Raw genomic sequence first — 27492 nt, 5'->3', positions numbered from 1 at the left:
TATTAGTTGGGGAATGGCTGAACAAGTTGTGATAAATTATTGTAATTGAATACTGTTATGCTATAAGAAATGACAAAGCAGGATGCTTTCAGAAAAAAATGTGGAAAGATTTACATGAACTGATGCCAAATAAAATGAGTAGAACCAGGAAAACGCTGTACACAATAATGATAATATCATATGAAGATCAACTGTGGATGACTTAGCTCTTCTCAGCAACACAATGATCCAAGAAGACTCATGATGAAAAACACTACCCACCTCCAGAGAAAGTACTGATAGAGTCTGAACAGAGAGCAAAGCATTATATTTTTCATTTTCTTAAATTTGTGGGGTTTTTTTTGGGGGGGTCTTTTATTTTCTTTCACAACATGGCTAATATGGAAAAATTGTTTTGCATTATTACACATATATAACCTATATCAAATTACCATCTCAGGAAGAGGGGAGAGAGAAGGAAAGAATTTGAAACTCAAAATTTGAAAAATGAATATCAAAAATTGTTCTTACATGCAATTGGAAAAAATACAATTTTTAAAAGTGCATATTTGACTGTGTCATCTTCCTTCCTTCTCACACTCAATAAAAAATTCTATAGGCTCTCAATTTCCTCTAGAATGAAAGTCCTCTGTTTAAGTTTTAAAGCGGACCCCAATCTCTTTCCAGTCATACTGGACTTTCTTTTTACTCGAGCTCTGGGATCCAGCTAACCTGGCCTTCTCTCTGTTTCTCACACATTCTGTCTCCAGATCTTTGCACCAGCTGTCCCCCACGCCTGGAATGCCATCCCTCCTTACCTCCACCTCCTGGAGACCCTCTTTTCCTTCAGGACACAGTACAAATACCAGATTCTTCATTGTAATCCCTAAAAGTACTTGTGCCCTCTGAAATTACCTTGCACCTGGTCATAGGCAGCTAGGTGGCACAGTGAAAAGAGCACTGAGTCTGGTGTCAGAAAGACTTGAGTTCAAACCCAGTCCCAGACACTTACTAGATATGTTACCCTAGGCAAGTCATTTAACCTTGTTTGCCTTAATTTCCTTAACTGTAAAATAGGAATAATAATACCACCTACTTCCCAGGGTTGTTGTGAGGACCAAATGAGATTATATTTGAAAAGAGTTTAGCACAGTACCCAGCACACAGTAGGTGTTATAAAGGCTACTGTTGTTATTTGATATATATTTGCATTTGTTCACTTCATATTTATTCAATGTTTTTTATATCGATTTGTTGTATCTGTTAGAACGGAAGCTTACTTTGAACAAGGCCTATGCCATTTTCTGTTGTTTATCTCCCAGGGCCCAGCACACAGTAGGCACTTAGTAGATGATTGTTGATTGATTGACTCCCAACAAGGTTAACTATGTTCTCTCTGCAGATGACTCCCAGACTGATCCATCCAGTCCACCATTTTCCCGAGCCTCGGGCCTGCATCACCAGACACCTACGGGACATTCCCAACTAGACACTCCAGATACAGGACTCATGACCTTCCTCCAACTCCAACCTCTTCCAGAGCTCTGTGGCACTGCCAATCTTCCCAGTCACTCAGGCTGATTACCTAGGCATTATCTCTGCCTCCGGACTCTTCCCCACACCCCATTTCTAATCACTGGCCAAATCTTGCTGTTTCTACCTCTCCACCTTGCCACTTTCTCTCTAATCATACCGCTGCAACCTGAGTCCAGACACTCATCCCCTCTAACCCACACTATTCAAGGACTCGTTTCAGTCCATTTTCTACCAAGTGGTTTTCCAGGAGACCAAATGGAAATTATGCCATGCCCTCACTCCATAAAAGCCAGTGGCTCCTTACTGATTCTAGGAGGAAAGAGAAGCTCTTCTGGGTAGCTTTTGAAAGTCCTTCTCTTTCCAGCCTTATGTTACTTCCCTCCTTCATTTTATAGTCCAGCCAAACTGGCTTCCTCTCTGTTCTTATTCCATCTCCCATCGCCAGGCCTTTGCCCTGACTGTCGCCCAGGCCTGGAACGCACACCCTCCTCACCTCTACAGCAGAGAATCCCTGTCTTCCTTCAAGATTCAACCCAAGAACCACCTTCTCCAGTCTTTCCTGACTCCCTCCCCAACCATTGCTCATACTCTCCCTCCCATATTACCCTGTAATTTTTTGGAATACACTTCTACATTCATGTCTCATCTTCCCCATTAGAACGTAAACTCGCTGAAGTCGGGATTGCTTCATTCATTGTCTTTGTGCCCCTGGTACCTAGCACAGTGCCTATAGTGGGCACTTAATAAATGTTTGTTCTTCAGCAGCTTGAAGGTTTGCCAAGAGCTTTGCATAATTCACTCATCCAATCCTCACAACAGCCCTGTGAGGTAGGCATCATTACAGCCCTCATTTTACAGAGTAGGAGACTGAGAGAGGAGGGGGGTGCCCAATGGCAGCAGCGGCTGCTGCATCCCCACCCCCACGCAGAGCACAAAGGATCACTGAAGTAGGAAAGCCTGTCTACACACATGTTCCACATAAGTGCTGGTCAGCACTGGCCCAAGTAGGGCGAGCCCCCACCGAGGACGTCCCAACAGAGATATCATAGGTACGGACCCAAACAAGCAAACGTCCTCGGAAAAACGGGTCCACATCGGCCTGGCCGACGCTTCATGGTTTCTGGCAGACACACATTAACTGGATGTTGACTCTTCAAAGAAATCATGAGGCTTTATTATACAACAAAACATACGAACAGAGATAGAAACAGAGGTCCTGGAAGGAGTGAGACAGTTCAGCTCCAATCCCAGTCAAGCACTTTACACCTCCCAGCCCTCCCCCCTCAGACTCACATCCCCCTCCCCCTCAGAAAGCAGAACACGACTGCGGGCGGCGGGTGGCGTACGGATAACAAGAGCTCCCATTTCTAGAGCGCTTCCAAGTCTCCAAAGCGCTTTCCTCACAACAGCCCTGTGAGGTAGGTAGTGCAAGGATTATTATCCCCATTTGACAGATGGGGAAACTGAGGCCCGGAGAGTTGAAGCAAATTGCCCAAGGTCCCAGGTCTTGTAAGTGCTGGCACTGGGTTCTGAACCCAGGTCTTCGGCCTCCAAGATCAAGGGTCTTTCCCCTGCGTGGCTAACATCTGAATGAATCTCAGGCTGGCAAGGGGCCGGCTCAGAGGGGGAAGCACGTGGGTTCAAGTCCCCCTCCAAACACCGCCCTCGCCCACCCTTGCCCACCAGCTTCAGTGGCGGCCACAGTGACCCCAAGTCAGGCGCCATACAAGGACCAGGCTGCGGCGCGTTTATGGAAAACCCAGTTTATTGCAGATTGTACTTGGCCTCTCTCCGCTCCTCATTCTTACAAGACTTGTTGATATCCATGATCTTTTCACAGATGTATTTGTTGACCTTGGATAGTCTCTGTGCAATCTCTGTCTCGTCCACAGTTTCTTGTGCTATTCGGTCGTAGAGACACTCTGTGGGGAGACGGGAAAAGAAAGTGCAGATGAGGGGCTGCATGGGAGACCTGACTGCGTCCCTCCTCCTCTATGAATGCTCCCCGGGCAACGCCTCCGTCTGGTTTTCAGAGCCTCAGACAACCTGGTCCCAGTCTCAGTGGATGTTCCTGACTCCCACCCCCCATCTCTGTGCCTTCACCTCCCCTGCTCACCTCCACCTCATCCACATCCCAGCAGGAAGCCTTTCCTGGTGCCCTCCCTCCCAAACTACTCCCTTCAGCCTCAGTTTCCTCACCTGTAAAATGGGAGAACCAAACTAGATGACTCCTAAATATATAATTCTAAGTAGTGAGAGTCAACCTGAAGGGGCCATGGGCTCTCAGGGATAAAACGGGGCAGGCAAGAGAGAGGACAAGCTGATGGGGAAGAGGATGTATGTGTATGTGTGTGTGTATGTGTCTGGGTTGTGTGTCTGTGTCTGCATGTGTGTGAGCGTGTGTGTGTATGTGTATGTGTCTGGGTTGTGTGTCTGTGTGCGTCTGTGCGTGTGTGTCTGTGTCTGAGTGTGTGTGAGTGTGTGTGTGTGTGTGTGTGTGTGTGTGTGTCCTCACTCAGTGGGAAGGGCTGGGGGAGGAGGTTTCTGCTTCTCTTCTTGGGCAGCCACCATTGGGATGTCCCAGTGGTGACTCCACCTGGGCATGAAGGCCTCGGAGCTTCCTGCCAGCTCCCTGTGCTGGGCTCCATCCCTCCTAAAAAGCAGTGGGGATGGCGGCTAATGAGCAGCAGCAGGGATGCCCGTGTCAGTCCTCAGAGTCTGGGCTGCCCCTCCTCTAGCAGTTCTACAGGGAGCCCAGCAGGCCTGGAAAGTGTCCATGCCGGGGGGAGGGGTTCCCTTCTTCCCTCAGGATAACTCATGTTCCTGTCCTTCCCCCAGCCTCGGGAGGTTCCAGCCCTGCTCATGGCTCCTCACTGACCGTGCAGAGTGCAACGGCAAAGAGACATACAGTACAATAAAAAGGACCGATATCTGCCCCACAGCGTGAGGAGAAAGAGGTGGCTAAGTGTGGTTTGGAACAGACACAGAGAGTGGAAAGGAAACAGGCCTGGCTGTGCAACAGGCCACAGGAAGAGTGGGAGGCTGCTCTCTTCTCAGCCCCAGGAGCCAGGGGACCCGGGTTCTAACCTCTCTCCACAGGCACCCAGGGCCTTCCCTCCAGGGGCATGCTTCCTCATCTGTGAAAGGAAGGGGTCAGGTGGGATGACTGCCAGCGTCCCACCTGCTCAGAGATTCTGGGCTTATCCTGGGCTCTGACATTCCTCACTCTATGTGCAAAGGGCCCTCAGAGCTCCCATGTTCTCTCATTTCTAAGCTCCAACATTCCCTGTTCTAAGATAACTCTCAGCCGTAACATTCTCTGTTCTAAGCTCCTTTCCAACTGACATTCCCTGTTCTCAGGCCCTCCCAGCCCTGACATCCCCTGTTCTCAGGCTCCTCCCAGCTCTAACATCCCCTGTTCTAAGGCCCCTCCCAGCCCTGACATCCCCTGTTCTCAGGCCCTCCCAGCCCTGACATCCCCTGTCCTCAGGCCCCTCCCAGCCCTGACATCCCCTGTTCTCAGGCCCTCCCGGCCCTGACATCCCCTGTTCTCAGGCCCTCCCGGCCCTGACATCCCCTGTTCTAAGGCCCCTCCCGGCCCTGACATCCCCTGTTCTCAGGCCCTCCCGGCCCTGACATCCCCTGTTCTCAGGCCCTCCCGGCCCTGACATCCCCTGTTCTCAGGCTCCTCCCAGCCCTGACATCCCCTGCTCTATCTTGACCGATGCTTTCTAATTCCATTCTAAATGTACCAGGGGTCGCTATTCCTCAACGACAGCTGAAACTCCTCTTCTGCTGTTCACTGGGGCTCTGTCACCGCCATCCTTGACTTGTGAAAAGTTCCAATTTGAGATCCCTGCCAGGCAGTGCCCCAAGCTCACCCAGAACCAGCCAACACCCTTCCCAGTCAGGGCAAAGTTCTATGGAGCTCAGAGAAGCTCCCCTTCCACCACATGCCAGCCCAGAACAGTTACAAGGGGGAGGGCGAGTGCAAAAATCCTACAAAAGGACACTGGCTTTGGGTCAGAGTTGCTAGGTTCAAATGCCACTTCTGTGAGGCCCTGAGCAAGTCACCTGACCTCTGTGCCTCAGTTTCCCCACCTATGAAATGATGGAGCAGGACCTGGTGACATCAGCTCTCAATCTCTCCTCCTATAATAATAACCATCTGAGTCACTGCCCCTCTTTGGGGCCCTGTCTCTCACTGGCCAGGACCTCAGGGGCCTTGGCATCCTACCCAAAGCTGAACAAGAATCGTCTCTAGCAGCAACCTGAACCTGGCAGCTGCCCCATCCCCCCCAGTGGTGATGCTCCCCAGTCCCCCCAGGAGTCCACCATGACCCCTGCTCTTTCCTTGGTTGGGTTCCTTCTGCTTGCCATTCAGATGCCCCTTCAAGCATCCTGGCCTCCCTGACGAATGCAGGGAGGTCATCCCTTGACTTGATCCTCATTCCCCAAAGTTCTACCTCCACAATCCAGGACTCAGCTTTTCCCTTCTCCGTCCTAGGACTCTCCCTAAAAGCCCCAGTCCCTGCAATGCTCTCCCAGGCCACCCCGGCTCTGGGATCACCTTCCTGCCTCTACTACCCTGAGCCCTGAGCTGATCAGTTTGACTTTAAACATTATAATGACAGACTGTCAGTGCTGGAGGAAAGGAGGCCCGGGCAGGAGATGCCACAGCTTTGCCACGCTTCCCGTGACGGACCGGGCACCTCATCCTTGGACACACAGAGTCAGAGAATGTTAGCTCTGGGAAGAACTCTGGAGCACAGAGTGAATGAATGAATGAAATGGCATTTATGGTCCTGTAACAGGGGAGGCAAATCAAAGCAAGAAAGGACTGTAGGTGTTCCAGGCGGAACACAGAATGTCCAATCTGAAAAAGACAAGAGAACATCTGAGCTGGGTAGCCTCTAAGATCACAGAACACAGGAGAGACCTTAGCACACAGCACAGGGATGAGGAGAGATTTAGGGACCTCCTTGTCCGTGACCTGTTCAGCAGCCAGGAGCACAGCAGAACAGACTATCAGAACCAGGCACGGTTCTGTGTCAGGGAGGAGACTTAAATCAGCCAAGATCAGAGCTGAGAGGCCGAGTCCTGAGCCCACACCCATTCCTCTGCCTGCCTGCTTCTTCCTGCCTGGCCTCAGAACCTGAAGGGCTGGTGAGCTCTGCTCCCTGGTGCCCTTGGTCCTGAGAATGGGGCCTGCAGGGCCCAATGGGGGGACCAACCTCTGACGATGCTCAGTTTGTGAGGGGAGAGGGGAGGCTTGGGGATGGCGTCTTTCTTCTTCTTGGTGGCGACACCAGTGACACTGCGGTTCTTCAGCACGTCTGTCCCCCAGATCATGACTGCCAGGTTCTTGGTGTATTTGGAGTCTCCTTGGGTGACCTGCAGCTGGTGCCACCTTTCCTCATCAACCCAGATCCCGCTTCCGAGGTGGACCTGGCAGGGCAGAAATTGGAGGAGCGGTCAGTTACTGGGAAATAGGGACATGGTGAGACAGGTTTGTGGGGCCCTCTGAGGGCTGATGTGGAAGAAGGGAAGGTACCTGAGAGAGGATGGAGGAGAATGCCCTAGAATGGGGAGCTCAGAGGCCCAGCTCCAACATGTACCAGCAGCCTTAGTTGGACCTAGATGGCCAGAAAGGTCTGTTCCATGTCACAAACCCTCCCATGTGTGCAGGGCCTCATGCTTGAACTGGAAATGACCCCCAGTCAGCCTTCGAAGAGCTGCCAACCCTGCAGGGCAGAAAGCCTGGCAAAGGGAAAGTCATGCATGGTATCAAAGATGCCCTTGTGTCTAGGCCCAGCTGAAATGCCACCCCTAGAAGGAACACAGGCCTTAAAGCTGTCAATGCCCTCATTTTACAGGAGAGGAAACTGGGGCCCAGAGAAGAAACGACTTCCCCAAGGACCCAAAGCTAGCAAGGAGGCAGAAGCCTGGAGTCTTTCCATCAGGCCCCACAGCTTCTCCCAGGCATCTTGCATCAAATCACTCTCCTGCTTAAGCCTTCCATGGCTGCCCATTTCACACACATCCAGGGGTCTATGAACTAGATTTTTTAAAAAATCTGACATCTCTGTTTCAGCATCATTGGCCTTGGCCTCTGCAATTCCATGGATTTTACACTTTCCAAAACCTTATTCTAGGAAGGGATTTACCCAAGGGTGGTACACCTCAGGGGCCCATGCCACAGACAGGGCCAGGAACCTTCCTTATTGAGGAAACCGATCAGACCCAGAGAAGGGTCCTGCCCATGATCACACAGGAACGGGGACACCTGGTGAGAAAACTCCTTCTACCAACAGAGACAAGCAACTGCCCTGCTGCCAAGAGGTGGGCCTGAGGTCTTCTGAGGCCGACAACCACGGGGCTACACCGTGTCTGCACCATAGGAAACCGCTGCCTCCCAGTGTTACCTCTCACTCTGCCCCCAGCAGAGGTGACGCTCCACTCAAGCATCTTCACAGCTACCTTTCTTCTCCGTGTTCTCTGCTCTAAGGCCCCCCAGCTCTGACATCGTTGGGCTCTCTGAAATAAAGCACCCTATCTGCACGTACTGTGAGATCCAGTGCCCCTGGCTTCCAGGCTAGAACAATGCACCCCATCTCTGGACTCCGGACATTCTCTCTGCCTGTCCCCCTATGCCTGGATGTTCTCCCTCCTTTTCTTGGCTTCCTTCAAGTCACAATTCCAGCACTGACTTCTGCAAGGAGTCCCTCCTGTCTCTCCCCACCCCATTTACATTGTCTCTGGCTTGTTTATACATAGCTGTTGCATGTGGACTGTGAGCTTCGTGAGGGCAGGGACCGTTTTTATTCCTTCTTTGTATCCCTGGCACTTGGCCCAGGGCCTGGCATATAGTAGATGCTTAATAAATGTTTAACTAACTGAAAGAAATGTGAGACCTATTTCTGTGGGCAAAAAAAGACAGTTTTAGGAGAATTTTATAAGCCAAAGAAGGTCATATTAACACATGGGAAACAATTATACATTCCATGGGACCATTGGCGGCCTGTCTTAACTATGACTGGCTATGAAGCTGGCTGGGCTTGAGGCTTCATCCCCTGGATATCTCCCCAGAAACTTTTCTAGAGCCAATCCTGTCCTCTAGGAGTCCCCCAAACCCCTTCCTGAGGCCCCTTCTATAGCTTGTGCCTACCTGGGGGGTGGATTCAGGGATGGGGGAGAAGGAGATGTCAAAGGTGAACCATCATCTGCAGTTGTGAAGACTGTCTTAGGGTATGAGACCTTAGAGTCATGATTTGGAGCTTGGAGGATCCTCATTGGGGTTGTCTTTTCCAAGCCCCCCATTCTCTAGAAGAGGCGGGGAGGCCAAGCATCACCCAGAATCAGGCTCCCAACTTGGGTCTGCTCCCTCTAGATCCTGAGCTCTTTCCAGTGGCTCCCCGGACCCAAACCCCAGCTCCAAGGGAACTAAGGCTGTTCAATGACTTGGAGTTGGTGCATATGGAACAAGGTCTGATCCTAATTCCTAAGGCCCCTCTGGTACACAATGAATTCCCCTAGCTTCAAGACCTACATTAGGGAAGTCTCCCCTGTAAGAGGCCTGGCTTTGGTGCTCTCAGCTATGCTTTTGGAAGAAAGACCTTTGAGCACAGAACCCAAGGCTCATCTTCCCCTGACGTTCTCCTTTTGAGAATAGGAAACTGAGGCCCACAGAAGGAAAGGGACTTGGCCAAGGTGATGTGCCTGACCACCTGGGCCTAGAAATCTTGATTGCTCGGGCTCTTCCAGGGATCTTTCCATGGCTCCAAAGGCTGGACAAGGAGCAACGAGGCCAACAAGGAGAACTGTTACCTTTCTCACCAATGAACCCTTTCGGGGAAATGCTGGCACTCACAGGAATAGCTGCTCAGCACTAACGATGCTAATGGTGATTCCACGTGTATAATTGATATCTGCTTGTCCTCTCAATGGGTGGGGAAGGAGTGGGAGGAAGGGAGTGAAATTGGAATTCAAAAATCTTAAAAAAAATGTTAGAATGTTTTCACATGTAATTGCGAAATATTTAATGAGATAAATAAAAACATTCTTAAAAATGGGAAAAAAAACGAAGGCGTCCATGGGCACTTGTGCCTTTCGTGCCCAAGGCAGCAGGAGGAATGCTTCAGCTCTCAATCTGCTTTCCTAGGAATTACATTCAGGTGCGTGCCCAGGCATGGGGAAAAGACTGACTTGGCAAAGGACTTTCTCTGTACGATCCAGAGACAGAAATCCTCAGGGAAAGCACATGCCTGGGAATCTCCAGCCTCCCCCTATTTTATGAGCCTTCCTTAGATGCCACTCAAAGGGGGGGTCCATCATCACCCTCATCACCTCATCTAATACCATCTTGTCATGGTGAGGCCAGACTGCTCACCTGCCAGAAATCTTAGCTGGATCCCTAGCTCACCACGTAAAGCCAGACTCCTTGTCCTGGCATTCAAGGCCTCCCATGCCCCACCCCAATTTCACAACATCCTTGCATGCTCCATCTCCCCCAATGGCACTGGCCTTCCTCACTGCTGCCCCCCAGAAAGTGCTCAGTTTGCCCTTTTCCAGGGCATTTATTAGGTAACACTACACGCCTCCTGGACTGTGTGCTCCATGAGGGCAGGACCTGCATTCTGTCCAAACTGGGTATCTCTTCCCACACAGCAGCTCAGATATGGTTCTCTCTGCACTGTCTCTGAAACAGAGATAGCGATAAATCTCACATGGCAACAGGAGGACATATGTTATTTAGATTAAGATCATGCCATATGGCACCAGAGCTCTTTGGAGTGCACTTTCCCAGGCCCTGCGAGGCTAGATCTTGGGACTGCAGAACGGAGGGCTGAAAGGATCTTTGGAGAGGACCTGATGGTCTAGAAGGTCTCAGGTCTATGATCCCAGGACTGAACCATCTCTCAGGCCCTTCCCCCACTTGCCTTGGCTACTCTTTTCCCACTCTAAAGTCAGATGACTCAGGCAAGGCCCTTCCCAAGCCCAGAACCACATTGCTTGATGCTGGCAGACTTGGAAAGGGTTATGAGGGGCCCAAGCACTGTCCTTGAGGACCAGCATCATCTCAGCAGCAGAAAAAGGGCACTAGCTGCTGATAGTGGCCCGGCCAATGTTGCAGGGGACAGTCACCTCCTCGGTGGTCTCTCTGCAATAATTCAGGGGATGCACAGTCTGGTCAGAGGGAGGCCACCAAGGATGTATCAGCCCTGGGCCTCCGACACCCTCCAGTGTTCCCTCTTCTCCAGAGGATGCACCCAACATGCTGGTGGGTGGCCTTCCGTGGGCAAGGCTTTGAGCATCTTGTGGGGCCTAGTGGGCTAGGCTCCAACCCCTACGTGGGCTGTCTAGTGGTTATCCCTAAAATTTGTTACATCTACTGATCAGAGAGACCTGATAGCTGACTGACGGGAAGTCCTGGAGCCGGCTGGGACGTGAGCTGAGTCAGATGCCTGAATGACAATGCAGTCTTACCACCCACTCACGATGACCACGTGTGGCACAGTCCTTCCCCTCTCTGGGTCTCAGGAGGATGGACAAGATGACCTGGAATGGCCTTCTCACCCTAACATTCTATGAGTTTGTGACAGGTTCGGTCCCACCAAGACCCCACATGGCCTCAGCCTGACCAATTCTCCCCAGTGGAAGCCAGAGGGCAGCCTGCTGCAGGATACAGTAAGAAAGGCCTGGGTTCCAGTCCTTCCTCGGGCACTTATTATCTGTATGACCTGGGCAAGTCACTGTCCTTCTCTGCCTCAGTTTCCCCTCTGCAAAATCGAAAGTTGGTCTTAATACCTCTCGACTGATGATCCTATGATTAAACCATCTCTCAGGTCACCTTGGGAAAGCCATTTCCCTTCCAAGGACTTTAGTTTCCTCCTCTAAAATGTACACTTGGGGCTAGACGGCAGTAGGAGTACTGCCCCTCCCCAGTTTGACAAGGCTGTGAGCACCCTGGGCAGAGAGGACAGACCTGGCTACCTGGGCGGGGCAGGAAGGGCACGAGAGCAGCCCCTGGGGAGACCCTTCCAAGGCCTCTGCTATAAAAATAAGACAGCCAGATATGGCCACGAAGGAAGAAGGAGGCCCTTGAGTCCTGCACAGCCGGGTCACAGGAAAAGGTGGCCACCATGTTAACTGGGAATTAATGGCCTCCCTGGCAGAGCAGGAAGGGAAGCCGAGGCCATACCTCAGACCCCACTGTGGGCAGTCACTGCCTGGGGAACCTTGGGGAAGTCACTTCTCCTCACTGGGCCTCAGTTTCTCCCTCTGCAAAATGGAGGTAGGCCTCGAAGGCCTCCAAGATCCCTTCCAGCTCTAGAGCTCAGACTATGATTCTAGAGGTTCCCTCCCGCTGGCTCCAGGAGGCCCTCACTGGTGCCCCTGAGCTCGCCCACTTTCCATCCCTATTTCTATACAGCACCTAGCTCGTCCTTGCTCCAAGGGCATCCCAGGGACCCCGCAGGGGCCCACGGGGCGAGAGGGCTGCAGGGAGGCATGGTTCTCTGATACTCTGGGTGCCATGGGACGTCACCAACCTGGTGAGCCTCAGTGTCCTCACCTGTAAGATGGGGGTAATATAATACTATTGCATGGGCATCACACAGCATAGCAACACACTAATTCTAGACAAAGCAGGCTCCTGGGGGTGAGGAAGATAGTCATGAAAACGCAGATCGGGCCTCCCGCTCCCTGTCCCGGTGCGCCGAGGCCCCGACCCCTCCCAGGGGTCCCCAGCCAGCTCGAGCACCCTCTGCCTGCACCCAGCCGGCGGCCGCGCAGATAATACCTTGCCATTCTCTAGAATATACTTGTCCATAACGGGGGCGGGACCAGGATAATAGGCCGACGTATTTGCCTCCTCACTGAATGTCTTCTGTGACTCCGGCTCGGGTTCAAGGGACTCTGACTTTACTTTTTCCAGCTCAATAGCAGGACCTAGGCAGTTAAGAAAAGAGATCCGTCTGCCACTCCAAAGACAACAGAAAGCAAGCATTTTCCCTGACCCACAGCACCACAAATACCACGCCATCCCGGCGTCCCCAAGATGGGCAGAGCCAGGAGACGCCTCAGGGAGGTTCTCATCCAACCCTCTCATTTCTACAGAAGAGGAGACTGAGGGTCAGAGGGGGCAGGGTCTGTGGCCGAGCTGGGGCTGGACCCCCAAGCTCTGGCTTCTGGGACATGGCTCCTTTCACTGCGCTGGATGATACTCGTGCCCTGAGCAGAAAACACTGGCCTGGGGGACACCCAGAGTGTTGGTCAAGGAACCTCCCTCCTACTTCTCCAGATGCATCTTCCTCTATTTCCCAACAGGTCCCAGTCACAATGGACAACTCCACAGCCCCTGACCATGCCTGGGATTTCCCAAAGCTGTGCTTCAAATAAAATATTTGTCAAATGCTCACCCACCTATTAAGGAGGTGCTTAATAAAGGCTTCTTCCTTTCCCTTCTGTCCTCTCCCTCCCAAGATGGTCTCATTGTTCAAGGCCCAGCTGCGGGACCAGCCCCTCCAGGAAGCCCGCCTTCAACTGGTCATGCACAAAGTCTCCCTTCTCTGGATACTGCTGAGCTGCCTCGGTGGGTCTCCCCTCGCCCTCAGAATCAAAGGATGCTGGAGCTGGGATCAATTGTAGAGACATTGTGGGGCCCCTCTCCCAGTTGGCCAATGAGGACTCTCAGGCCCAGAGAGGGAAGGCCTCTCACAGATGAGCTGAGAAATAAGGTCAGAGCTTTATGGGGACAGATGTGGTGGGGATCTTAGGGGAAGTTTTGCCCACATCCCCCATTTTAGAGATGAGGAAACTGAGGCAAGAGGTTTAAGTCAACTGCAATAAATGGACTGACAGACTGGCCTAGTTAGTGTGGTCTGAAGCCTGGGCCCTGCCCCAGAGCTGCTTCTTCTGCCATACTGAGACTCAGGCTGCTGATCTTTCCTCACTCCGTCACCATGCTGGTGGTCACCTCTGGGACCTTGGTCCTGCACCCTGGCTCTACTAGGCTGTGAGGTCCCTCAGGGCAAGGATCGGGCCCCAGGTACAGACAGCACAGAGGCCTCCTCACGGGGAGGGGTGGGGACACTCAGCACCTACCAGCAGGCTTCAGCAGAGCTCCCCTCATGGAGCACATCCATAAAGGACCTGCTGGTGGGTGAGGCTTTGGCCACTCAGCTGCAGGCCTTTGTCTGGAGGCAGTAAATCCTTCCTGACCCCAGCTCCATACATGCTCTCCACAGCAAATTCACACTCACAGAATTTCAGAGGCCACAGACTAGGGCTGAACAGGGACTCCCTGTGACCTCTCCCCGGACACATACCCCACCTCCCAGAAGTCCCATGCTCCCACTGCTTCCTAGAAGTCTATGGCGGCAGGAATGGGATGGGGCTGTGAGCTGGGCAAGGTAGCTAGGAGGTAGACAAATTCTGGCTAGCGTTTTCAGGGGTGGGATCCAGTCAACTTTTCAAGAACAATACCCTTCCTGACCAATAAAAGAGCACCCAAGGCCCATGACTGGAAGGGACCTGAGAGGCCATGGAGACTAGCACTTTCATCTTCTCAATGAGGATGCTGAGGCCTACAGAGGTGAATGGCCCAAGGCCACACAGGTAGAACCCTGGGCCTAGAGCCAAGGCTATGGAGGGGCACACCTAAACAAGGACAAACAGCTTGATCAGGGGATGCTGTGAAAGAAATCTGGGGTGGGGGGGGGTCTGAGAAAATGGAAGACCCAACAGGAGTCAACAATATGATGGGGCAGTCAAGGAAATGTAACACGGAACTGATTAGGAGAGTCAGGAAGGGAGGGAGGAAGGCAGGGGGTGGTCCCTCTGACCTCTGCACTGGTCAGACCTCACTGGGAAGACTGTACTGCATTCTAGGTGCCATGGCTAAAGACAGCTGGAAAGGGCCCAGGGTGGCAACCAAGATGGTGAAGGGCCCTGTGTCCATGAGGGTCAGCTGAAGGATACGTGGCTGTCTGGCCTCAAGAAGAAGAGACTGGGGTAGGGAGGGGGACATGGAACTGGGTTCCGGGTTGTGATGGGCAACTTGGCCCTAGAGGCAAGAACCAGGGGCAATGGGGTATTGCTTAAGAAGAGAATGATTCCTCCCACAGATGGGTCAGTCTGGTAGTAAGAGTGTGGGACAACTGATGAACAGCCCTGATATGGGGTTGGAGGCCATTCCCAGGCCTGCCTTGGAGAGGAGAAAGCAGAGGCTGCAGGCCATGTCCACCCTCCCTGCTCCTAATCATCCCTCTCTGTCGGAGAGGCAGCCCTTCTCTCAGCCAAGGTCTTCCCCCATCTCCCCGTTTTCTCCAGCAGACGGTTCCTTCCATTATCCACCCTCTCTCCTCTTCATTTTGTCTTCATCAATCGGCTCCTTTTCTGCTTCTTTGGAGTTGGGCCAAATCTGCCTCATTGCTTTAAGAAAACATCCAAGCCTGCTATGCTGGGCCACGGCTAAGGCATCACCCTTCTGCCCATTCTCAGACTGGGCCCTAGAAGAAGCTGCCTACACTCCTGGGCTTCGTTCCTCCTCCTCTAACGCCTCCCCCAGCCCTTTGAAAGCTGACTTCTAGGATCTTCCCTCAACTGAGGCTGCCCTTTCCAAAGCAAGTCCAGTGGCCTCTCCTTGACCTCTGCACCTGCTGCTTCTGGTGGCCCTCTCCTCACCGGCCTCCTCCTCAGCCTGCTGGGCCTGGGTGTTTCCCATGGCTTTGCCCTGAGCCCTCTCCCTTTTCTCCTTCTCCTCATCGGCTCCGACTGGCTCAATGACCATCTCTGTGCAGAAGATTCCCAGATCTGTTCAGCCAACCCTCCTCCCCCTCCTGAGCACTGGTCCTGCGTGCCGTCTGCCGGACACTGTGAACCAATCGTCCCCCAGGCATCTCCAAAACAGAGCTCGGTACCTCTCTCTACAAACCTTTGTATTATTGTCAAGGGCACTGCCATCCTCCCAATGGGGCAGGCTCACACCCTCAAAGTCAGGCTCTCCTCCCACATCCCTATCAGTGAATTCTGTCATTTCTAATAGTTAATAGATGGGGCTTTGAGATTTGCAAAGCACTTTATATACATTTATATACACTGTTATGAGGGGCCTGGATTTAAAGAAAGCTAGACCTGAGTTCAAATCTTGGCTCAAACTCCAGCTGTGTGACCCTGGGTAAGTCACTTAACCTCTGCCTGCCTCAGTTTCCTCATCTGTATAATCACAGGGTTAGACCCAATAGCCTCTCCCCACTACAATCCCATCTTTTCCTAACGTGGGGGTCTAATTATATGACTGCTTGAACTCTTCAGATTCCCATGACTACCAAGGATCAAGTATAAGCTCCATCCTTTGACATTTAAGTCCCGTCATCTCTGGGCACCTTCCTGCCCTTCTGGGCCCCCTCTGCTCTCTGTATTACACCCAAACCTGCCCCTGGCTGTGCCACACATACCCAGTCTCTGCCCCTCTGCTTCATGGGCACCACCTCTGTGACTCTGCTCAAAGGCTGCCTTATACATGAAGCCTGTCCCCACTTTTCTAGGTCCAAGGGCAGCCCCTCTGCAAGGTGCTTTGAATGAATTTTGCGTTTACTGTGTGTATAATTATCCTTGTATGGGCTGACTCTCTTTGAGGGCAGGGACCATTCACCTATACTTTTAACAGCCCCAGTGCTAAGCACAGAGTAGCACTCTATAGTAAATTCTTGCTGTGACTAAGTGCCAGTCTGCCTCCACCCTTCCCACACTCAATACAGGCGGGGCCCATCATCTCCGCTTGAGATGTGGAGCCCTGGGCAGCACCCCGCCCCCTCTGATTCTGGCCTTCGAGCACTGAGGTCCAGCCAAGCTGGCCTCCCTGTTAGATGACACTTCCTCACTAGCCGCCCTCTTCCCCTTGGCCCAGTAAAGCTGAATTCGGCTCAGTTGAACGAAGACCTCATAATGATCAGCTCTCTGCCAGCCCTGGGGTGGCGGTGAGCCCCTGTCCCTGAAGGCATTCGCACAATGGCTGGGGATGCTGCTGAAGGATCCCTGTGATGGGTGAGAAAGGGTGGCCTGCAATGACTTCCAAGGTTCCTCCCTTCTAGGCTTCCTAAGCCCCTCTGAGGAGGAGACCACATAATCAGCTGTTGCCGGTTCCTACCCAGTTGAAAGAACACCCTCCCTGGCTCCAGACGTGGGGATAGTTGGGGGTCCCGGGCCCTTCCTGAAGGCCCCTGCTGCCATGCCGTGGGAGGTCTCTGGCCCCTGGCAGGTGGCATCCACACCCTCTGAACGGTACTTTGTCTTCACTTCCCACAAACATGACTTACTATTGGCTCATCTGCGTCACTGTGCTGGCTTCCAAGCAGAGATGCCTGAGGACGGTGATGACTTCCTAGCTGTATGTATCCTTACCACCTAGCACAGAAGAGCCACAACAGCCCCCTTATGGGGATGTCTGAATCCCAAATTTATGGATTCTCCCTCTATCTCTTACTCTGCAGGTCAGGGCTGGCAGGAGTCTTTAATTAAGGGTCTAATACGTGCCAAGCACTGAGGAGACACAGACAAAAATGGGCCATGAGGCCCAGTCTCCTTGCCTGAGAAGAGGAGGAATTTGATCCAGAGGGTGATCAGGTGGGTCACCCGGCTGGTCAGTGACGGTGGCAGGATCAATCTCGGCCCAGGGGAATGGCCTCTGGCTGCTCAGGGCTCAAGGACTTTGAGTCAGGTGACCCTGGCCAAGCCTCTGTTTTCCTTGTCTGTCCCACTGACTTCTATAAGGAGAGGACTTTGTAATTTCTAAAGGGCCATAGACAGGAATGGGGATTGCAATTAAAACCATGGTGATGAACATGGTAGACCAGCGAGCCCCAAAGTGGCCCCACACTGTTCTTGTCAATAACACTAGCTCTTCAGGTCAGTGAGCCCTCTCCCCAGGATTCCTGCCTCAGGTCTGCCCTTATCTGCCCCTCACTGCTGCCGCCCCACAAACACCTGCCCGGACCTTTCTCGACAGGGGTGGGTACCGATGGAGCCTAGGCCCTTTCTCTGTGTGGTCACCCCCACAGTGTGCCCCTCTGCTGACCCCCAGGCTTCCCCCAACTTTAAGAGTTCTCAGAACCTGAGCTATTCTAAGACTCACAGTCATGGAGCATGACCAAAAGGACTCAGAGGCTTAAAAACTGGGTTTTTACTTCAGGGATAAGAGATTTAAAAGCACTGTGACATTTCCCAAGGTAATGCTGATCACTTCCTTTCTCCCAGCCAATCCGAGGCCCCTCTCACTGTCCACTCAACGGCCCAAGCTCGGCAGGTTCTCCATCCAACTGTGCGGCCTGGCCTGGGTGCACAGTTGGCATGCTTCATCCGCTCGTTTCTTCTTGCATGGGAAGTTGGCAGCGCATCTTTAGAGTGACAGTGGCTCTATTCTGGGACTCTCAGCAGTGTGGTGGGGGCTGGACTCAGCCAGCACAGGCAGGGGCATATGGAGGGCTTGCTTTATCTTTGGTCTCTGTATCACCAGTGCCAAGTGTAGTGCCACAGTAGGAGCTTCACCAAGGCTTGCTCACTGAGAAGGTGCCCTTCTCCTTTTGGACTCTGCATCATCCAACCCCAACAATCACTGACAACGGTGATGAAAGTGCGGGAGGACTTACGAGGCCCTTGCTGTCCTTGTGTGGTCCTGGCCACCTGCGCTTAGTGGGGCATCCTCCCATCTGACAGATGTGGGGCTTGGCTCAGTGGGCCTGGCCTGAGGCCTGGAGCTGGGCTGTGACCCCTGGCTCCTGCCCCTGCACTTCCTACTACACCACACTGACCAGAGGAGCCTTCTAAGAGGGGAAGCCTTGTGTTCTCCATGCTGGGCATTGATGGAGACAGTCATACCCATTGCATAGAATTCAGAGAGGAGGAGGATGGTGTGTTCATGAAGACAGTTTTTCCCAGGACAAGCAGATCAGCCTGAGCTCTCTCCTCCAGGAGACCCCATCTTCTGAGGGTGAGACAACATTCAGGCACTCTGCAATGCCTCAGCTTCTTCCTTCTCTATCCTCAAGTTCTGCACCTTTCTAGGCAGGGACTCCCCCTTCCCCCCAATCCCAGCACAGCTCCTGGGGGAAGGCAAGTGCCCCTTGCAGCCAGAATCTGGTGGTAACCTAGTCCCAAACCCTCAGGAGACAGCCTTGAGAAGAGCTGGACTGCCCCCAGGGTCAGGCCTCCAATGACAGACAACGCCTATCACCAGGCCTGGCCTTGAGGTCTGTCCAGCCTGGCAGGCCTGCCAGAGCCCGGGCTCCCCTGGCAAGGGCAAGGGTAATGTGAGAGCCACTGCCTGTGAGTGCTCCCATACCTGTCTTGCAGGCGAGGAGCCCTCAGGCTAAGAAAAAGGGTGGCACTGGCCTGAGCCTGCTTCTCTCTTGCAACTTCCCAGGAATGGCTGTGCAGGGCACTGCAGGGGGCTGGTTCCCAGGACATCATCACATGTGGGAGCTCAGATTCTGGCAGCAGGAAGAGTCCCTTGAGGGCAGGACCACTGGAGTCCAGCACAGCGTCTGGCACCTCATGGGGCCTAACAGACAGACTGATGGATGAATGGGGTCCAGCTCTCCCAACTCCAGGTGGCCCCTCTGTGTATCACGCAGTCAGCAAAGATCCTGCATGCCCATGCTCAGGCAGGGATTCTGCCCGGCCTCCCACAAACAGGGCATCTCCTCCTGGGGAAGCTGATCTTGGCCACAGCCTTTCCAAGGCCAGGGTCATGTAAATCACCTGGGGAGTCTGCAGCCTGGCATGCAGGCCCCCTCCCAGGCAGGGTACTCACTACCTCCCCTCCCCAGGTATGTCACTGAGCCTTGGGCCAGGGCTTCAACCAGGGATAAAACTGCCTCCTAGCGTTTCCTCCAGCCCAGGGGCCACCAGCAAATCTATAAAAGCACACACGGGGAGGGTCACAGAGACAGGAGTGCCAGACTAGGGCGTCAGGGTCTTCCCAGACCCCCACCTTCCAGCCTTTGGTGTCCAACTCGACTCCTCCTTGCCTCTCATCCCCCCACATCCAATCTGTTTCCAAGGCCTGTCGATTTCACCTCCTCTCCTCAGGCCCTGCCATGGCCCACCACCCCACACGTGAACCACAGCAATAACCCACTGGGGGTCTGCCTGCCTCCAATCTCCCCCCACTGCAGTCCATGTTCCATTCAGCCATCAAAGAGAAGGTGCAGCCGTGCCTCACCCCAACCCCTGCCTCCCATTCTCAATAAACTCCAGAGTCCCTTTTTGTCTCCAGGCTCAAGTATAAACCCCTCTGCTTGCATTTAAAGCCCCTGCCCCCTCCCACCTTTCCAATCTCATCATTCTCCTTCCTGCACTCTATGTCCCAAATACAACACTTCCCATTGCCTTATCTCCCTGCCTCTGCCCTGACTGAGGCCCATGCCTGGAATGCTCTCCCTCCTCACCTCTGCCTCCTGGAATTCCTGACTTCCTTCAAGATCAGCTGAAATCCCTCCTTCTACAGGGGGTCTTCCCTGGTCGCTGCCTCCCCCAGTGCATTCCCTCTGAAATTCCCCTCCATCCACTCTAAATACCCTGTAAGGCTTTGGTTTGCATGTTGTCTCCCATTAGAGGGAAGCTGCAGAGCAGGGACCGCACACGCTCAGCAGCTCCTTCCTTCTCCCAGACTCGTAAATGATTTGGTAGAGTTTGCGTTCAGGTCCTTTTCCCTCCGAAAAGAGCACCAGTTTCTTTTAGGCAAGGGACTCTACTTTTTAACTGGTCAGTGGCCACATTTGTTTGCCTTCCCTGGCTTCAGGGAAGCTAAAATCCCACCTTCTATGGGCAGCCTTTCCCAGCCTCCTTAATGAGTGCCCTCCCTCCCTAGGTTAATTATTTCTTGTTTATGCTGTCTATAGTGGGACAGTATATAGATGTGTCCCCATCAGACTGTAAGCCCCTCAAGGGCAGGCACCTTCTCTTTGTTTTCTTTGTACCCCTAGCACCTGACATGGTGCCTGGCACTTAACAGGTATGGATTCACCACATGCAGACGTCCTCAACCTATTCTTACTTGCCACCCTCTTCTCTCCCCCCAGCCATCTTTACACCCGTCACCCCCAGAACAAAGGATTCATCCCAGATGAGGCAGAACGGGCTTTGAAAGGGGGAGACAGTTCCTCTTTCTCTGAGTCAGAAATAAGATATCTCAGACCAGGAAGGGCAGGCCTAGTTGAGGCTCTCTCAGGGATTCCCATTGTGTGTGGACTGGACTAGAGGTGGCTGAAGGCCCCTGGGTTCTCCTCTCTGCCTGGGAGGCACGGAGCTGAGTGCAGGTCACAAGAGTGCACCCTGGCTTCCTCATCTATAAAATGGGAATCAAGATTTGGGAGGATGTTCACTAAGGAACGTCCATCCACCGCCTGCCCCAGTCACACTGCCATGGCCTGCAAGCTCCTCGTGAGGTGAGCACAAAAGGGAAGACAAAGAAGCCAGGGAGAGGCTGGACACTCAGTGTCCATGGTTAGGGAGGTGTTGGCTCCACTGACCTCTGTCTTCTTCAGCTGGAGGAGGAGGGAGCTCTGTTCTGGGCACATTTTAAGGAGTCCTCAGACATGCTGGAGCATGTCCATGAAGGACTCGGGGCCTTCCTGCTGTGGTCATGTGGAAGAAGGGACCAGCCTGGCTCTGCTGGTCAGTCCCAGAGTGGAGTGGGCTGCCTCTGGAGGCCAGGCCCTCCTCAGGGATGCTGAGGGGGAGGGTCTCTTGTTCAGGTAGGGGATGGCCCCCTAGACAAGGCTCAGGCCCTTTCAGCTTGGACATTCTGAGAGGAAGGGATGCCTCGGCCCTGGCCAGGCCAGCTTTCTTCCTTCCTAGGGCTCTCTCAGGGGAGAAGCCCTCAGGAGGAGCAGAGTATGGGGCAGGGGTAGCCTCAACGGTTGCAATGTCAACCAGCCGTGAAGATTCTTGGTCCCAAGGGAAGCTGTGTCTTCTCTGGCCTCTCCACTCCCCAGTGTCGGCCCGAGGTGATAGGTTTCTGGGCCACCAGCAGAGAACACAATTAGCGGAGGTCACCCAGGCCCTCAGGCTGCCTCCTGGGCCCAGGGGATGCAGTGAAGAGAGCGGGCCTTGGATGAATGCTTCATTTCACACTAGCCTCTGTGCGGCAGTGCCTCCCAGCAGTTTCCTCACCCCTAGGACCCTGGCATATCAGAGACAGAAGCATCTTTTGAAAACAGAACACAGGCTATAAGAGTCGGGAGCACCCTGAGGTCACAGAACACAGGGCCTTCAGAGATCATCTTTTTAAAGAGGAAGAACATGAGGTCCCTGGGGCTGACTGGCTCACAGTCACACAGGCAGTAAAATTTAGAGCAGGATTGGAACCAGAGCCCTTTGGCTCTACTCAGCCCGCAACACAGACAACTCTCTAAGGCCCTCACTGAACAAATGGAAAATGCGAATGAAGGCCAACAGAGGCCTTTAGACCAACACCTGGACCACGTGTGCCTTCCCTGACTATGGAAGCCTCCCAGACCAGGCTGCCCCTTCCACGACGTCTTCCTGTTCCCTCTCATCCTTCCTCCCCAACATGTCTACCATCACTAGATCTCTTCCTGGCTGAGATATTGTGGCCTCCCACCCAGACCAGACCCTCCTTGCCTGTGATATTGCACCATGGCCATTAGTCCTGCCTTACCCTCCCCCAACTGATGATAACCTCCCTCCCAGTCCTTTCAAACCAGGACCTGATGTCACTTGTTCCAGGAGGTCCACCAGGATCTCCCCACCAGTTGGGAGGAACCTCTTTGTCTCTTCATACCTGTCTCCCAGCACCCTGACTGCCCTCCAGGCAGCTCCCATGCCCCCTAACCTCTCCATTTTGGGACCTCTTAGCGTTGTGTATGCTTTGTCTGTGCTTGTATCCACTCCTGTGCCCATTCCAGTACTGACGGCTTTGGGGAAGGACATGAACAGCCCTGCTGTGATACACGGAAATGAGTTTCTCTTCTGAGCTGCTGCTTTCTTAAGACCAAAGAACCACATTTCACTATTCTCAAGGACTCAGGGTCATGTCTCTAACTATCAGTAATCGAGCCAGGCTGAGCCTGGTTTTGAATGCCCACGTCATTTTAGGGTCCCCTGTCTGGGGGTCTGGCCTGCCTCACTGTAATTGGCCACTTCTGATCTGCCGTGGGCCAGAACAGCACAGGTAGTATGGGATTGATTGAATATAGACTGGAGAGGGTCTCCAGTCCCTGCTGCAGGGCCTGTGCTAGCTCCTCACTTCTGGTCCCTGGCCCACCTTCTCTAAGGTAGCCCAGGGGACCCACAGGTCTGACTGCAACAAGCCTGATGCTCCTTCCAAAGACCCAAGATCTCTAAGCATGACTATAAAGCCAGGGGTCTGTGAGCCTGGTTATTACTACTGGAGGAGGGGTCAGGAAGCTCAAGAGCTGGGCCTTTAAGGAATGCCAAGAGAGGGAGAAAAGGAGCCTGCACAGTGGCCTCTCCTGCCTTTCCTGTGAATCGAGGGAGCCGAGGGGGTCTTGGTCTTTTCTGTGTCCTGGAACACACCTTAGGTAGTCGGGTGAAACCTAGACACCTCTTCTCAGAAGGCTTTTTTTTAAAAGCAATTGGAGTTAAGTAACTTGCTCAAGGTTACACAGCCAGTTATTTCTGGGTGTGGTGCTGAGTATCAGAGCCCAGATTTGATCCCCAGGTCATCCCGACACTGGGGCCGGTGCTCTTACTCGCTGAGCCACCTGGCTGCCCCTAAGTAACTGGGGTTAAGTAACTTGCTCAAGGTCACACATACACTTACATACTCACACATACACAGGTACTCTCTCACATACACAGACACACATATACACATGTACACACACACTCACCCTTTCCCTCCCTGCCTCTAACCCTTGTCTTCATTTTAGGAGCTTGGCTCTTCACTCTGACTGCCCCCAGCCTCTCTTGTTTGCTGTCCCTTGCTGTGCCCTGGGCATCCCACAGGGCATGTCCTGTCTCCATAGGGCTCGGGTGCCCACCATGGCATCTCATGTATCTCTGAATGCAGGCAGGTCCACATGCCTTGAAGAGTCATCTCTTCCTGGCTTTCAGACACAGACCCTGCCAAAGTGGAAACCCCCAGTGTCTGGGGTCATGCTGGGGATTGGGAGGGGGGGACTTGAGGAGGGTCATCTGAAATGGCCCCAGGCCCCAACCACAGGCCTCCTGTTCCACCCAGACAGAGAAGCTGCTTCTTTGGTGATCCTCCTCATTTTGGGAGCCCAAATCCACACTGTTTGTGGGGACTCACAGAGAGGACCCCAGATAACTGCCCTGTAAACGTGGCATGCCTCCAGCCTAGCCCTCCAACCCACTAGTGCCCACGGCCATGCCATCAGCATGGCGAGCAGCAGAAAGAGGCCAGCCTGAACTGACCTGCGGCCAACAGGGTGACCCTGGCAAGATCCACTGCCTCCTCTGCAAAGCGAGGGGGTTAGACCAAATGCAGGGCCGTGGAAAGATCTCAGAGTGCTGTGGACTTGGATTTTTGAAAAGACTTTGATAACTATTTCCATTGGATTGTTTTCCTTTATAATCCCCAAGCATTTTATTTGAAGCATTCAAAAATGCTGTTTTAAGGGGTAGCTAGGTGGTGTAGCAGATAGAGCAGAAGCCCTGGAGTCAGGAGGACCTGAGTTCAAATCTGGTCTCAGACAGTGTGACCCTGGGCAAGTCACTTCACCCTGTTTGTCTCAGTTTCCTCATCTGTAAATGAGCTGGAGAAGGAAATGGCAAACCACCTCAGTATCTCTGCCAAGAAAACCCCAAATGGGGTCACCGAGAGTAGGACATGACTGAACAACAACTGAACAACAAAAGATGCTTAATACACATTTGTTGGACTAGGCTGGATTGCTCTCCCATGGCAGCTGCCCAGGCGGGGATGCCCACTCTGTTTCCTCCATGGGGCTGGCACTCAGGCTGCAGGGCAATTTTTTTCCAGGCAAATCGTTGTAGGAAAACAACAGAAACTATGCCCCATTCCAGCAGGTCTCATGTACCCGCAATGGTTAAAGGCTGCTCATTTGGGGATGGAAATTTCTCCCTGTTGCCAAAGACCAGCACTCCTGTGGCTTCCAATGAGGCTTTTTAAAGGCTTAAATTCAACTCTGACTAAGGACAACTCGGGTTCTCTTTAAGTCACAAGGTTCATCTTGGAGTGGGTTCCCTGAAAAAAAAAACACAAAAACCAAAAATCCATCTCCTGCAAATACCTCAGGCCGGGAGCTGCCGACAGTGGCACCCTGGATTCCCAGGCCAAACACAAAGCTCCTTCCCTCTGTCTCAGCCAGGACTGACTTCAGGGAGCAGCCAGCCCAACGCCCCATGACCAGTGATTCCTCACCTCAGAGGCAGGGCACTCACCACCTTCTGAGGCCTCCCTGTCTACTCTACAATGTGAGGAATATCTTCCTCCACCCACTTGTCCCAGCTCTGTCCTGGAGGCCAAGCAGAAGAGCTCCAATCTCTCTCCCTCTTCTTCCCCTCAGACTGAAAAGCCTGAGGGGCTGTTCATTCCCGTGTCCAGGAATGTTTCTAAGAGACTTCTCTGCTAGTTCAGGGTCTGGCTCTAACTCTGGCCTTGCAGCCATATAGTCTCTGCTAGGGCCATGGAAACCAAGTGGGCTGGACTACAGCGGAGCTTCTGAATCCAGTTCTGTGGACGCTCTGGACAACTGCCCTTCACTCCAACTGGCTTCCTTTTTAATCCTCCTCATTTTGTTTTATGCCTTTAAAAACACTATTCTGAGAAAGGGTCCCTAGGCTTCACTAGACTTAATGCAGGGGGCGGGGGAAGGGGGATCTAAGACACAGAAATGGTTTAAAAACTTCTGAACAAATAGATCTCTAAGAGCCATTAAAATTCACAAGCCTGTGGGTCACGGCTGGTGGGAGGAGATGAGTTTCTTGGTGGGGGGGCAGGCTGTGGAGGCACCTCGGGACACGGAGACATCTACTGGGTCACAATGCCAGATCTTAGGCCCAGTGCTGCCAGAGGCAAGCCAGGAAGCCCTCTCGGACAAACTGCTGCCTAGCTAGTCCTCCCATCTCATACCAGAGAATTGATTTTTTGAACTCACAGGGTAAAACTTTACATTTAGCCAGACATAATGTAAGCTCATCCTCATTCAAACTGGTGGCTCCCTGTCAAGGCCTTTTTGGTTTTTTTTTTTGTTTTGTTTTGTTTTATTTTTCTTTTGGAGGGGAAGGCTGGGCAATTGGGGTTGAGTGACTTGCCCAAGGTCACACAGCAAGTTTTGTGTGTGTGTGTGTGTGTGTGTGTGTGTTAAGTATCTGAGGCCGAATTTGAACTCAGGTCCTCCTGACTCCAGGGCTGGTGCTCTATTCACTTCGCCACCTACCCGCCCTGTCAAGGCCTTTTTGGATGCTCATTCTGTCACCCAAGACGGTGGCTGTCTAGCTGAGCTAGGGTGCTATGGGAAGCATGCCCCCTGAGGATTCTGGATAAGGCCACCAATGAAAACAGAAGGCAGCAGAGAGGCAGGTACAGACGCCCGGGCCCTGCTCTGCTCAGGCAGCCCTGACATTCTGTGGTTCTTGCCTAATGGCCCCGTTTTATAGGAGTCCCAAGGGACAAGAGGTGTCCCCTCTCTGGGCCCACTCTCCCCATCAAGCTGATCAGGTCCCAGGATGGACCAAACAACAATAATAGTAACATCTGATGTCCTTCCAGCACCTCAACATGCCCATTTTACAGGTGAGGATACAGAGAGGAGGGAGTTGGCCCCAGCCACACAGTCAGCTCAAGGCAGACCCTGACTGGGCAGGCCTGCCGGGCCCAAGCCACTAAGTGGGGCAAGTCAGAATCACCACCTTCATGGTGATCTCTCCATGTGCCCCTGCCTTCGGGGACATGGGATCCTGAAAAGAAAGGAGCCTTTCCTTCCCCGGTCAGACACAGGTTTTCAGAGCTTGGCCTCAGCATTGTCAGGGGCTATGAACAGAAGCCTGGCAGCAGCTCTTGCCCGTCTGCTTTCTCAATACCTCCCAAGGGCTTTCCAAATCAAAATGACCCCAGATCTAAGGCAGGCAGGGCCATGAGCATCATTCCCTTACAGGAGAGGAAACTGAGGCCCAGAGAGGGAAGTGACTTGCCCATGGCCACCCTGGTGCAAGAGCCAGACTTTTGTCAGATTTAATCTCAGTTTCCCTGGCCCTCCCTCCGGTGCTCTCTTGAAATGTAGAACAAGGTTAAAGTAGCTGCCCTTCAAAGGCCCAAATGCAGTTCTCATGGTCCCCCTAAACAGCCCTTGTTCCTCCATGTGGCATGCCCCTTGCAGCCCTGGACCATCCTGGTCATTCTCCTCTGGTCACCCTCAGACTGAGCCCAGTCCTCTAGACGGGGTCTATCTGACCAGGGCAGAGGACAAGGACAGTCCCCAGTCCTGGATGGGGGGCCTCTATCCCATGAACTTTCTGAGCTCACAAAAGCATATTGTCGTGAATCCTGAGCCCACTCCCCACGACAGCCCTCTCAGACAAACTGCTGCCTAGCCAAGGCTGTCCTGTCTCATACCAGAGAATTGATTTTTTGAACTCACAGGGTAAAACTTTACATTTAGCCAGAGACAATGTAAGCTCATCCTCATTCGAACTGGTGGCTCCCTGTCAAGGCCTTTTTGGATGCTCATTCTGTCACCCAAGACGGTGGCTGTCTAGCTGAGCTAGGGTGCTATGGGAAGCATGCCCCCTGAGGATTCTGGATAAGGCCACCAGTGAAAACAGCAGGCAGCAGAGAGGCAGGCACGGACACCTGGGCCCTGCTCTGCTCAGGTAGCCCCAATGTTGTGTGGTTCTCGCCCCATGGACCCGTTTTACAGGAGTCCGACGGGACAAGGGGCGGAGCTGGGGTTCAGACGGAGAACCTTGAGTCTGCCCCTGGAAGGGTCAGGGCCCTCCCCTCCC

General features: G+C 53.0%; 2 protein-coding genes across 3 annotated transcripts in view; both read right to left on the bottom strand.

Annotated features, from left to right (window-relative positions):
• The window catches only part of LOC138165203 (cytosolic carboxypeptidase 6-like), an 826089-nt gene that overhangs the window by 120036 nt on the left and 678561 nt on the right, over positions 1–27492 (bottom strand). The gene's annotated exons all lie outside the window — the stretch shown is intronic.
• The window catches only part of LOC138165361 (BEN domain-containing protein 5), a 43168-nt gene continuing 18378 nt past the window's right edge, over positions 2703–27492 (bottom strand). The window contains exons 4-6 of one of the 2 annotated variants that reach the window (XM_069093614.1): positions 12317–12465; positions 6750–6963; positions 2703–3437 (exon numbers count right to left, since the gene is read on the bottom strand). In XM_069093614.1, the coding sequence (XP_068949715.1) occupies positions 3280–3437; positions 6750–6963; positions 12317–12465 (521 nt within the window). In that variant the 3' untranslated portion in view covers positions 2703–3279. The remainder of the gene's footprint in view (positions 3438–6749; positions 6964–12316; positions 12466–27492) is intronic. The other variant, XM_069093615.1, reaches the window with a different exon arrangement.

This window comes from Petaurus breviceps, unplaced genomic scaffold (genome assembly GCF_028583685.1).
Source record: "Petaurus breviceps papuanus isolate PSGF00001 unplaced genomic scaffold, PetGlider_PUasm1.0 208, whole genome shotgun sequence".
NCBI classification, from domain to species: domain Eukaryota; kingdom Metazoa; phylum Chordata; class Mammalia; order Diprotodontia; family Petauridae; genus Petaurus; species Petaurus breviceps.
This window is presented reverse-complemented; position numbering and strand designations above follow the sequence as displayed.